The 12,859-nt window shown below is 58.3% G+C and overlaps 1 protein-coding gene across 1 annotated transcript in view; it reads left to right on the top strand.

Annotated features, from left to right (window-relative positions):
• The first annotated feature begins 6,364 nt into the window (after positions 1-6,364).
• The window catches only part of LOC140207241 (uncharacterized), a 45,675-nt gene continuing 39,180 nt past the window's right edge, over positions 6,365-12,859 (top strand). Inside the window, exon 1 of the mRNA XM_072275675.1 lies at positions 6,365-6,546. Within this exon, the coding sequence (XP_072131776.1) occupies positions 6,480-6,546 (67 nt within the window). The 5' untranslated portion in view covers positions 6,365-6,479. The remainder of the gene's footprint in view (positions 6,547-12,859) is intronic.

The raw sequence follows: 12,859 nt of genomic DNA, 5'->3' as shown, positions 1-12,859 counted from the left end.
CTCTCTGTGAAAAAAAAAACTTACCCCTGACATCTCCTCTGTACCTACTTCCAAGCACCTTAAAACTGTGTCCTGTTGCGGCAGCCATTTCAGCCCTGGGGAAAAAAAGCCTCTGACTATCTACACGATCAATGCCTCTCATCATCTTATACACCTCTATCAGGTCACCTCTCGTCCTCCGTCTCTCCAGGGAGAAAAGGCCAAGTTCACTCAACCTGTTCTCATAAGGCATGCTCCCCAATCCAGGCAACATCCTTGTAAATCTCCTCTGCGCCCTTTCTATGGTTTCTAAATCCTTCCTGCAGTGAGGTGACCAGAACTGAGCACAGTACTCCAAGTGGGGTCTGACCAGGGTCCTATATAGCTGCAGTATTACCTCTCGGCTCCTAAACTCAATCCCACGGTTGATGAAGGCCAATGCACTGTATGCCTTCTTAACCACATAGTCAACCTGCACAGCAGCTTTGAGTGTCCTATGGGCATGGACCCCAAGATCCCTCTGATCCTCCAGACTGCCAAGTGTCTTACCATTAATGCTATATTCTGCCATCATATTTGACCTACCAAAAGTGAACCACCTCACACTTCTCTGGGTTGAACTCCATCTGCCACTTCTCAGCCCCGTTTTGCATCCTATCAATGTCCCGCTGTAACCTCTGACAGCCCTCCAGACTATCCACAGCACCCCCAAACCTTTCTGTCATCAGCAAACTTACTAACCCATCCCTCCACTTCCTCATTCAGATCATTTATAAAAATCACGGAGAGTTGGGGTTCCGGCGGCTTAGGCGGTTAATTGCGTTGTTCTGTGGGGGTAGAGCCGGTCCTTAGGCTCCCCGGCGGTCCTCAACGAGGGTCCTCAATGACGGAGGCCGCTTTCTTGAGGCCCCGACTCTGGACGATGAGGCCCCTTCGAGGCGGCAAGTCCCTTGCGGCCCTGTACAACAGTGGGGGCCCCGTGCCGGGCGGCGATCCAACCAGTCAGGACGCGATCACAATACGTTGGCAGAGACTTGCTGTGGCGTCTGGGGTGACCCGCTCCTCGGCGTCAGCGTGTTTGGGCCCGGAGCTGGATCCCCGGAGACGCCGACGCCCGGGAACTTGAGGCCGCTCGGCCCTTCCCGCTGCTTGAGCGCTAACCGCGATGCGGGGTGGTGTGTGTGTGTGTGTGTGGGGGCGGATTCGCACGGAAGCTGCCGGGCTCCGACAGTCTGAGTTACAGGGCAGGACCCTTATTGACTGCAGCGCAAGACAATGAGGGGAGATCTGTATTAGAAAAAAAAAACGGCGAGGAGCACAGAAAGGATGAATAATAAACGTTGTTTCCCCACTGAGGGGGTGTGTGAGATTCGACCTCAACAGCGTGGGTTTGGGGGTCAATACTTCCGGGGAGCTCCTCCGCCCCAGCGGGTGTGGCGGACACCCGTCCGATTTCAACACTGAAGGGAAGTTTTGGATGGGATGGTTCGAGCCCGGCACAGGTGGACGTAAATAGGCAGAAAACTGGTCCCGCGGGGACTACGATGGCCGAAAGGCCTGTATCTGTGAGGTATAGTACTCCCCGGACCACAAAACATGTGGGCAGAAGAGGGATGATGGCAGCCGGATATCCCATCATTCCATTGGGGACAGAAAGCCCCCCCGCCCCACCTCCCATATATCAATATATACCCCAGTACAGATATCTCAACTATAAACTATGCAAATATTTAAACGTTATGAATGTTCTTACAACTTACTGGAGCAACCCAAAAGCTCCACCAGCATCGACCAGACACTTAAAACGGAAATTTGCCTGCTAAAAATAGAGCGGGCGGAAGAACTGGCGCAGGGGGAGGTGGTGTTACAGGAACGGGGAGGGGCGTGGCGCAGGAGGAGTGTGGGGGAGGGAGGGGGTGACGAAAGCGAGGAGGGGTGTAGGGGAGCGGGTTGACGGAGACGGGAGGGGTGTTGGGAAGGGAGTGGGTGACGGGGATGGGGAGGTGTGTAGGGGAGGGAGGGGTGACGGACACGGGGAGGGGTGTAGGGGAGGGAGGGGGTGACGGAGACGGGGAGGGGTGTAGGGGAGGGAGTGGGTTGACGGAGCCAGGAGTGGTGTTGGGGAGTGAGTGGGTGACGGAGACGGGGAGGCATGTGGGGGAGGAAGGAGGCGACGGAGACGTGGAGAGACGCAGGACAGGAAGGAGGTCAGAGATGGTGAGAGAGGCTTAACCTGCAAGAATGATGGAGGACGGATATCCCAGCATTCCAGAGGCAAGGCAGAAAGCCCTCTACCTACACCAGCGGACCATCTCAACAATTAACTGTGCAAATGTTTAGACGCAATGAATGTTTCACATTTCTACCGGAATAATGTAAAGCTCAATAAATATCAAACAAATATTTAACGTAGTGTGGACACGGAGTCACGCTGGCCGACGGGAGGGTTGGGAGTGGTGGGGAATTACGGCGCTGGGGAAAGCCGGGGTGGAGGAAGGATTGGCGGGAGGAGGGGGGCGGGCTGGGGCGCGGGGGATGGTTGGAGGAAAGGATAGTGATGGGTAGGGAGGGGGAGAGGGAGGTGGAGGGGATATGGAGGAGAGTTGGGGAGGGGATGGGAGGGAAAGGGTTTGCGGGGAAGGGGAGGGGAGAAGGAGACGAGGAAGGAGGAGATGAGTGCGGGGGAGGGGAGGAGGAAAGGATGGTGATGGAGATGGCGATGGGTAGGGGAGGGGGACGGGGAGGGAAAGGGGTTGCGGATGGGAATGGGTACAGCGGAGGGAGGGGATCATGAAGACGAGAAGGATGTAGGGGAGGGAGGAGGTGAGGGAGACGTGGAGGGAGGGTGTGACGGAGACGGTGAGGGGCGTAGGGGAGGGAGGTGGTGATGGAAACGGTGTAGGGGAGGGAGGGGGTGACGGAGGCGGTGAGGGGCGTAGGGGAGGGAGGGGTGAGGGAGACGGGGAGGGTTGTAAAGAAGGGAGGGTGTGACGGAGACGGGGAGGGGTGTAGGGGAGGGAGGGGGTGACAGAGACGGGGAGGGAGGGGGTGACAGAGACAGTGAGGGGCATAGGGAACGGAGGGGGTGAAAGAGACGGTGAGGGGTGTAGGGAACGGAGGGGGTGACGGAGACGGGGAGGAGTGTAGGGGAGGGAGGGGGTGACGGAGACGGGGAGGGGTGTAAGGGAGGGAGGGCGTGGTGGAGACGGTGAGGGGTGTAGGGGAGGGAGGGTGTAACGGAGACGGGGAGGGGTGTAGGGGAGGGAGGGGGTGACGGAGACGGGGAAGGGCGTAGGGGAGGGACGGGGTGACGGAGACGCGGAGGGGTGTATGGGAGGGAAGGGGTGACGGAGATGCGGAGGGGTGTAGGGGAGGGAGGGGGTGATGGAGACGGGGAAAGGTGTAGAAGAGGGAGTGGGTGACGGAGACGGGGAGGGGTGTAGGGAACGGAGGGGGACAACAGAGAAGGGGAGGGGTGTAGGGGAGGGAGAGGGTGACGGAGACGGGGAGCGGTGTAGGGGAGGGAGGGTGTGACGGAGACGGGGAGGGGTGTAGGGAACGGAGGGGGTGACGGAGACGGGGAGGGGTGTAGGGAATGGAGGGGGTGACGGAGACGGGGAGGGGTGTAGGGGAGGGAGGGGGTGACGGAGACGGGGAGGGGTGTAGGGGAGGGAGGGCGTGGTGGAGACGGTGAGGGGTGTAGGGGAGGGAGGGGGTGACGGAGACGGGGAAAGGTGTAGAGGAGGGAGTGGGTGACGGAGACGGGGAGGGGTGTAGGGAACGGAGGGGGACAACAGAGAAGGGGAGGGGTGTAGGGGAGGGAGAGGGTGACGGAGACGGGGAGCGGTGTAGGGGAGGGAGGGTGTGACGGAGACGGGGAGGGGTGTAGGGAACGGAGGGGGTGACGGAGACGGGGAGGGGTGTAGGGAATGGAGGCGGTGACGGAGACGGGGAGGGGTGTAGGGGAGGGAGGTAGTGAGGGAGACGGGGAGGATTGTAGGGGAGGGAGGTGGTGACGGAGACGGGGAGGGGTGTAGGGGAGGGAGGGGGTGACGGAGACGGGGAGGGGTGTAGGGGAGGGAAGGGGTGACGGAGACGGGGAGGGGTGTAGGGAACGGAGGGAGTGACGGAGACAGGGAAGGGTGTAGGGGAGGGAGAGTATGACAGAGACGGGGAGGGATGTAGGAGAGGGAGGGGGTGAGGGAGACGGGGAGGGGTTTAGGAGAGGGAGGGGATGAGGGAGATGGGGAGGGAGGGTATGACGGAGACTGGGGGGGGTGTAGGAGAGGGCGGGGGTTAAGGAGACGGGGAGGAATGAACCTGGGGGAGGGTTGCAGGGGTGGGGGCCGCAGCGCAAGTGCGGACATAATCTGCCCATTCCGTAAAAGCACCCTAAATTCAGTGCAGTTATGGAGGAGGAATATCCCAGCATTCCAGCGGGACGTCCAAAGCCTTGTACAGACACCGGTGGTAACTGTCAATTAAATACAATGGAAACTAGAGAATTTGAAAAAGTTACAAATGTCATTGTGATAAACCAAGCGCAATAAATATCAAAAAATAGATAAAACATATCAAAATAAAAATTAAGCTGCTCTAAAATTGAAATTAAAACTCTCGGGCGCCGCGGGAGCGGAGTGACAGCGCGCCGCAATTACAGGTTACAGCGTTCCGGAGTACAATCCCCAGAGGGGGATGCGAATGAGCAGTTCTGGGATCAAACACAGAGTGAATCTCCCTCCACACCGTCCCATCACACACTCCCGGGGTCAGACACAGAGTGAAGCTCCCTCCTCAACGTCCCATCACACACTCCCGGGGTCAGACACACAGAGTGAAGCACTCTCCACAACGTCCCATCACACACTCCAGGGGTCACACTCAGAGGGAATCTCCCTCCTCAACGTCCCATCACACACTCTCGAGATCAGACACAGAGTGAATCTCCCTCCACACCGTCCAATCACACACTCCCAGGGTCAGACACAGAGTGAATCTCACTCCACACCATCCCATCATACACTCCTGGGGTCAGACACAGAGTGAATCTCCCTCCGTCCCATCACACACTCCCAGGGGTCAGACACAGAGTGAATCTCACTGCACACCATCCCATCATACACTCCCAGGGTCAGACAGAGAGTGAATCTCCCTCCATAATGTCCCATCACACACTCCCGGGGTCAGACACAGAGTCAAGCTCCCTCCACACCGTCTCAACACACACTCCCGAGGTCAAACACACAGAGTGAATCTCCCTCCACAATGTCCCATCACACACTCTCGGGGTCAGGCACAGAGTGAAGCTCCCTCCACACCATCCCATCACACACTCCCGGGGTCAGACACAGAGTGAATCTCACTCCACACTGTCCCATCATACACGCCCAGGGTCAGACACAGAGTGAATCTCCCTCCACAACGTCCCATCACACACTCCCGGGGTCAGACACAGAGTGAAGCTCCCTCCACACCGTCCCATCACACACTCACGGGGTCAGACACAGAGTGAATCTCCCTCCACACCGTCCCATTACACACTCCCGGGGTCAGACACAGTGTGAATCTCCCTCCACAATGTCCCACCACACACTCCCGGGGTCAGATACAGAGTGAATCTCCCTCCACACCATCCCATCACACACTCCCAGGGTCAGACACAGAGTGAATCTCCCTCCACACCGTCCCATCACATACTCCCGGGGTCAGATACAGAGTGAATCTCCCTCCACACCATCCCATCACACACTCCCAGGGTCAGACACAGAGTGAATCTCCCTCCACACCATCCCATCACATACTCCCGGGGTCAGACACAGAGTGAATCTCCCTCCACACCGTCCCATCACACCCTCCGGCGTCAGACACAGAGTGAATCTCCCTCCACACCGTCCCATCACACAGTCCCGGGGTCAGGCACATTCTCTCAACACCCTCGTTCCCCCAGCCCGCCCTCTCACTGTCATCCCTCTCTCCCCCACCACTCTACCTCTCTGTCTCACCTGCTCACTCCCCTATCTCTCCCCACTCCCTCCCCCGTCCTCTGCCCGTCTCTCTCCCTGTCCCGTCGTTACCCACTCCCTGTCACCCCTCTCCCCCCTCTCCCCCGCCCTCGCTCGCTCCTCTCTCTGTCTCCCCCTCAGACACAACCCTCTTTCCCCCCTCTCTCTGCAGCTCTCTGCCCGCCTGCACCACCTCTCTCCCCGACCACACAGCCCCTCTCTCTCCCACCTTTCCCTCCCCCCTCTCTCACACTCTACAACATTGCTGTTCAGCCTCCCTCCGCCCCTCCCTACCCTTCCTCCCCCTCACGTCCCAGCCCCCACCGTCACCCTTCCTGCCCCTCCCTCCGCACTTCCTGCCCCTGGTCTCGGTTCCCCTCTCAGTCAGTTAGACACCTGGTGTTTGTTGGTGTCAATCAGCCTCCCTAACTGGCAGTGGTTTCCTCTGCCTGGGCTGCCGCAGACTGAGATCAGAGGCCCCTGCGACTTGCAGGCACCATGGCAGACAAAAAGACCTACGCCAACCTGAAATTTGCAGCGAGGGGCACCCAGATGCCGTCCAGGGGTGAGTGAGTGGGTCAGAGACAGGGTGGGCGGGAGGGAGCTTCACTCTGTGCCCGACCCTGGGAGTGTGTGATGGGGCGGTGTGGAGGGAGATTCATTCTGTGTCTGAACCCCGGGAGTGTGTGATGGGACTGTGTGGAGGGAGATTCACTCTGTGTCTGACCCCGGGAGTGTGTGATGGGGTGGTGTGGAGGGAGCTTCACTCTGTGTCTGACCCCGGGAGTGTGTGATGGGACGGCGTGGAGGGAGATTCAGTCTGTGTCTGGCCCCGGGAGTGCGTAGTGGGACGGTGTGGATGGGAGCTTCACTCTGTGTCTGACCACGTGAGTGTGTGATGGGAGAGTGTGGAGGGAGATTCACTCTGTGTCTGACCCCGGGAGTGTGTGATGGGACTGTGTGGAGGGAGATTCACTCTATGTCTGACCCCGGGAGTGTGTGATGGGGTGGTGTGGAGGGAGCTTCACTCTGTGTCTGACCCCGGGAGTGTGTGATGGGACGGTGCGGAGAGAGATTCACACTGTGTCTGAACCCCGGGAGTGTGTGATGGGACGGCGTGGAGGGAGATTCAGTCTGTGTCTGGCCCCGGGAGTGCGTAGTGGGACGGTGTGGATGGGAGCTTCACTCTGTGTCTGACCACGTGAGTGTGTGATGGGACAGTGTGGAGGGAGATTCACTCTGTGTCTGACCCCGGGAGTGTGTGATGGGGTGGTGTGGAGGGAGCTTCACTCTGTGTCTGACCCCGGGAGTGTGTGATGGGACGGTGCGGAGAGAGATTCACACTGTGTCTGAACCCTGGGAGTGTGTGATGGGACGGCGTGGAGGGAGATTCAGTCTGTGTCTGGCCCCGGGAGTGCGTAGTGGGACGGTGTGGATGGGAGCTTCACTCTGTGTCTGACCACGTGAGTGTGTGATGGGACAGTGTGGAGGGAGATTCACTCTGTGTCTGACCCCGGGAGTGTGTGATGGGGTGGTGTGGAGGGAGCTTCACTCTGTGTCTGACCCCGGGAGTGTGTGATGGGACGGTGCGGAGAGAGATTCACACTGTGTCTGAACCCTGGGAGTGTGTGATGGGACGGCGTGGAGGGAGATTCAGTCTGTGTCTGGCCCCGGGAGTGCGTAGTGGGATGGTGTGGATGGGAGCATCACTCTGTGTCTGACCCCGGGAGTGTGTGATGGGACGGTGCGGAGGCAGATTCACTCTGTGTCTGACCCCAGGAGTGTGTGATGTGACGGTGTGGAGGGAGATTCTCTCTGTGTCTGACCCTGGGAGTGCGTGGTGGGATGGTGTGCAGGGAGCTTCATTCTGTGTCTGACCACGTGAGTGTGTGATGGGACAGTGTGGAGGGAGATTCACTCTGTGTCTGACCCCGGGAGCGTGTGATGGGACGGTGTGGAGGGAGATTCACTCTGTGTCTGACCCCGGGAGTGTGTCATGGGTCGGTGTGGAGGGAGATTCACTCTGTGTCTGACCCTGGGAGTGTGTGATGGGACAGTGTGGAGGGAGATTCACTCTGTGTCTGACCTCAGGAGTGCGTGGTGGGACGGTGTGGATGGGAGCTTCACTCTGTGTCTAAACTCCGGGAGTGTGTGATGGGACGGCGTGCAGGCAGATTCACTCTGTGTCTGACCCCGGGAGTGTGTGATGGGACAATGTGGAGGGAGATTCACTCTGTGTCTGACCACGTGAGTGTGTAATGTGATAGTGCGGAGGGAGATTCACTTGTTGTCTGTCAAAGGAAGTGTGTGATGGGCCGGTGCGGAGGGAGATTCACTCTGTGTTTGACCCTGTGAGTGTGTGATGGGACGGTGTGGAGGTAGTTTCACTCTGTGTCTGACCCTGGGAGTGTGTGATGGGACGGTGTGGAGGTAGTTTCACTCTGTGTCTGACCCTGGGAGTGTGTGATGGGACGGTGAGGAGGGAGATTCACTCTGTGTCTGACCCCGGGAGTGTGTGAAGGGACGGTTGGAGGGAGCTTCACTCGGTGTCTGACCCCGGGAGTGTGTGATGGGACGGTGTGGAGGGAGATTCATTTTGTGTCTGACCCTGGGACTGTGTGATGGGACAGTGTGGAGGGAGATTCACTCTGTGTCTGACCACGTGAGTGTGTGTTGGGACGGTGTGGAGGGAGCTTCACTCTGTGTGTGACCCTGGGAGTGTGTGATGGGACAGTGTGGAGGGAGCTTCACTCTGTGTGTGACCCCGGGAGTGTGTGATGGGATGGTGTGGAGGGAGATTCACTCTGTGTCTGACCCCGGGAGTGCGTGGTGGGACGGTGTGGATGGGAGCTTCACTCTGTGTCTAAACTCCGGGAGTGTGTGATGGGACGGCGTGCAGGCAGATTCACTCTGTGTCTGACCCCGGGAGTGTGTGATGGGACGGTGTGGAGGTAGTTTCACTCTGTGTCTGACCCTGGGAGTGTGTGATGGGACGGTGAGGAGGGAGATTCACTCTGTGTCTGACCCCGGGAGTGTGTGAAGGGACGGTTGGAGGGAGCTTCACTCGGTGTCTGACCCCGGGAGTGTGTGATGGGACGGTGTGGAGGGAGATTCATTTTGTGTCTGACCCTGGGACTGTGTGATGGGACAGTGTGGAGGGAGATTCACTCTGTGTCTGACCACGTGAGTGTGTGTTGGGACGGTGTGGAGGGAGCTTCACTCTGTGTGTGACCCTGGGAGTGTGTGATGGGACAGTGTGGAGGGAGCTTCACTCTGTGTGTGACCCCGGGAGTGTGTGATGGGACGGTGTGGAGGGAGATTCACTCTGTGTCTGACCCCGGGAGTGCGTGGTGGGACGGTGTGGATGGGAGCTTCACTCTGTGTCTAAACTCCGGGAGTGTGTGATGGGACGGCGTGCAGGCAGATTCACTCTGTGTCTGACCCCGGGAGTGTGTGATGGGACAATGTGGAGGGAGATTCACTTTGTGTCTGACCACGTGAGTGTGTAATGTGATAGTGCGGAGGGAGGTTCACTTGTTGTCTGTCAAAGGAAGTGTGTGATGGGCCGGTGCGGAGGGAGATTCACTCTGTGTTTGACCCTGTGTGTGTGTGATGGGACGGTGCGGAAGGAGATTCACTCTGTGTCTGACTCTGGGAGTGTGTACTGGGACGGTGTGGAGGTAGTTTCACTCTGTGTCTGACCCTAGGAGTGTGTGAAGGGATGGTTGGAGGGAGCTTCACTCGGTGTCTGACCCCGGGAGTGTGTGATGGGACGGTGTGGAGGGAGATTCATTCTGTGTCTGACCCTGGGACTGTGTGATGGGACGGTGTGGAGGGAGATTCACTCTGTGTCTGACCACGTGAGTGTGTGTTGGGACGGTGTGGAGGGAGCTTCACTCTGTGTGTGACCCCGGGAGTGTGTGATGGGACGGTGTAGAGGGAGATTCACTCTGTCGCTGACCCCGGGAGTGTGTGATGGGACGGTGTGGATGGGAGCTTCACTCTGTGTCTAAACTCCGGGAGTGTGTGATGGGACGGCGTGCAGGCAGATTCAATCTGTGTCTGACCCCGGGAGTGTGTGATGGGACAGTGTGGAGGGAGATTCACTCTGCGTCTGACCACGTGAGTGTGTAATGTGATAGTGCGGAGGGAGATTCACTTGTTGTCTGTCAAAGGAAGTGTGTGATGGGCCGGTGCGGAGGGAGATTCACTCTGTGTTTGACCCTGTGAGTGTGTGATGGGACGGTGCGGAAGGAGATTCACTCTGTGTCTGACCCCGGGAGTGTGTGATGGGACTGTGTGGAGGGAGCTTCACTTTGTGTTTGACCCTGTGAGTGTGTGATGGGACGGTGCGGAAGGAGATTCACTCTGTGTCTGACCCCGGGAGTGTGTGATGGGACGGTGTGGAGGGAGCTTCACTCTGTGTCTGACTCCCGGAGTGTGTACTGGGACGGTGTGGAGGTAGTTGCACTCTGTGTCTGACCCTGGGAGTGTGTGATGGGACGGTGCGGAGGGAGATTCACTCTGTGTCTGACCCCGGGAGTGTGTGAAGGGACGGTTGGAGGGAGCTTCACTCGGTGTCTGACCCCGGGAGTGTGTGATGGGACGGTCGAGAGGGAGATTCATTCTGTGTCTGACCCCGGGACTGTGTGATGGGACGGTGTGGAGGGAGATTCACTCTGTGTCTGACCACGTGAGTGTGTGTTGGGACGGTGTGGAGGGAGATTCACTCTGTGTCTGAACCCCAGGAGTGTGTGATGGGACGGTGTGGAGGGAGATTCAGTCTGTGTCTGGCCCCGGGTGTGCGTAGTGGAACGGTGTGGAGGGAGATTCACTCTGTGTCAGACCCCGGGAATGTGTGATGGGACGCTGTGGAGGGAGGTTCACTCTGTGTCTGACCCTGGGAGTGTGTGATGGGACAGTGTGGAGGGAGCTTCACTCTGTGTCTGACCCCGGCAGTGCGTGGTGGGACGGTGTGGAGGGAGATTTACTCTGTGTGTCTGATCCCGGGAGTGTGTGATGCGACGGTGTGGAGGGAGATTCACTTTGTGTCTGCCCCTGGGACTCTATGATGGGACGGTGTGGAGGGAGCTTCACTCTGTGTCTGACCACGTGAGTGTGTGATGGGACAGTGTGGGGGGAGATCTACTCTTTATCTGAACCTGGGTGTGTGTGATGGGACGGTTTGAAGGGAGCTTCACTCTGTGTCTGACCAAGTGAGTGTGTGATGGGACACTGTGGAGGGAGATTTACTCTGTGTTTGACCACGGGCGTGTGTGATGGGACAGTGTGGAGGGAGATTTACTCTGTATTTGACCACGGGCGTGTCTGATTGGACGGTGTCGAGGGAGATTCACTCTATGTCTGACCACGTGAGTGTGTGATGGGGTGGTGTGGAGGGAGCTTCGCTCTGTGTCTGAACCCCGGGAGAGTGTGATGGGACAGTTGGAGGGAGATTCACTCTGTGTCTGACCCTGGGGTCATGTGAAGGGATGGTTGGAGGGAGCTTCACTCGGTGTCTGACCCCGGGAGTGTGTGATGGGACGGCGTGGAGGTAGTTTCACTCTGTGCCTGACCCCGGGAGTGTGTGATGGGATGGTGTGGAGGGAGATTCAGTCTGTGTGTCTGACCCCGGGTTTGTGTGATGGGACGGTTTGGAAGGAGCTTCACTCGGCTTCTGACCACGGGAGTTTTTGATGGGACGGTGTGGAGGGAGATTCATTCTGTGTCTGACCCTGGGACTGTGTGATGGGACGGTGTGGAGGGAGATGCACTCTGTGTCTGACCACGTGAGTGTGTGTTGGGACGGTGTGGAGGGAGCTTCACTCTGTGTGTGACCCCGGGAGTGTGTGATGGGACGGTGTAGAGGGAGATTCACTCTGTCGCTGACCCCGGGAGTGTGTGATGGGACGGTGTGGATGGGAGCTTCACTCTGTGTCTAAACTCCGGGAGTGTGTGATGGGACGGCGTGCAGGCAGATTCAATCTGTGTCTGACCCCGGGAGTGTGTGATGGGACAGTGTGGAGGGAGATTCACTCTGCGTCTGACCACGTGAGTGTGTAATGTGATAGTGCGGAGGGAGATTCACTTGTTGTCTGTCAAAGGAAGTGTGTGATGGGCCGGTGCGGAGGGAGATTCACTCTGTGTTTGACCCTGTGAGTGTGTGATGGGACGGTGCGGAAGGAGATTCACTCTGTGTCTGACCCCGGGAGTGTGTGATGGGACTGTGTGGAGGGAGCTTCACTTTGTGTTTGACCCTGTGAGTGTGTGATGGGACGGTGCGGAAGGAGATTCACTCTGTGTCTGACCCCGGGAGTGTGTGATGGGACGGTGTGGAGGGAGCTTCACTCTGTGTCTGACTCCCGGAGTGTGTACTGGGACGGTGTGGAGGTAGTTGCACTCTGTGTCTGACCCTGGGAGTGTGTGATGGGACGGTGCGGAGGGAGATTCACTCTGTGTCTGACCCCGGGAGTGTGTGAAGGGACGGTTGGAGGGAGCTTCACTCGGTGTCTGACCCCGGGAGTGTGTGATGGGACGGTGTGGAGGGAGATTCATTCTGTGTCTGACCCCGGGACTGTGTGATGGGACGGTGTGGAGGGAGATTCACTCTGTGTCTGACCATGTGAGTGTGTGTTGGGATGGTGTGGAGGGAGATTCACTCTGTGTCTGAACCCCAGGAGTGTGTGATGGGACGGTGTGGAGGGAGATTCAGTCTGTGTCTGGCCCCGGGTGTGCGTAGTGGAACGGTGTGGAGGGAGATTCACTCTGTGTCAGACCCCGGAAATGTGTGATGGGACGCTGTGGAGGGAGGTTCACTCTGTGTCTGACCCTGGGAGTGTGTGATGGGACAGTGTGGAGGGAGCTTCACTCTGTGTCTG

Source organism: Mobula birostris, chromosome 13, assembly GCF_030028105.1.
Source record: "Mobula birostris isolate sMobBir1 chromosome 13, sMobBir1.hap1, whole genome shotgun sequence".
Classification (NCBI taxonomy): domain Eukaryota; kingdom Metazoa; phylum Chordata; class Chondrichthyes; order Myliobatiformes; family Myliobatidae; genus Mobula; species Mobula birostris.
This window is presented reverse-complemented; position numbering and strand designations above follow the sequence as displayed.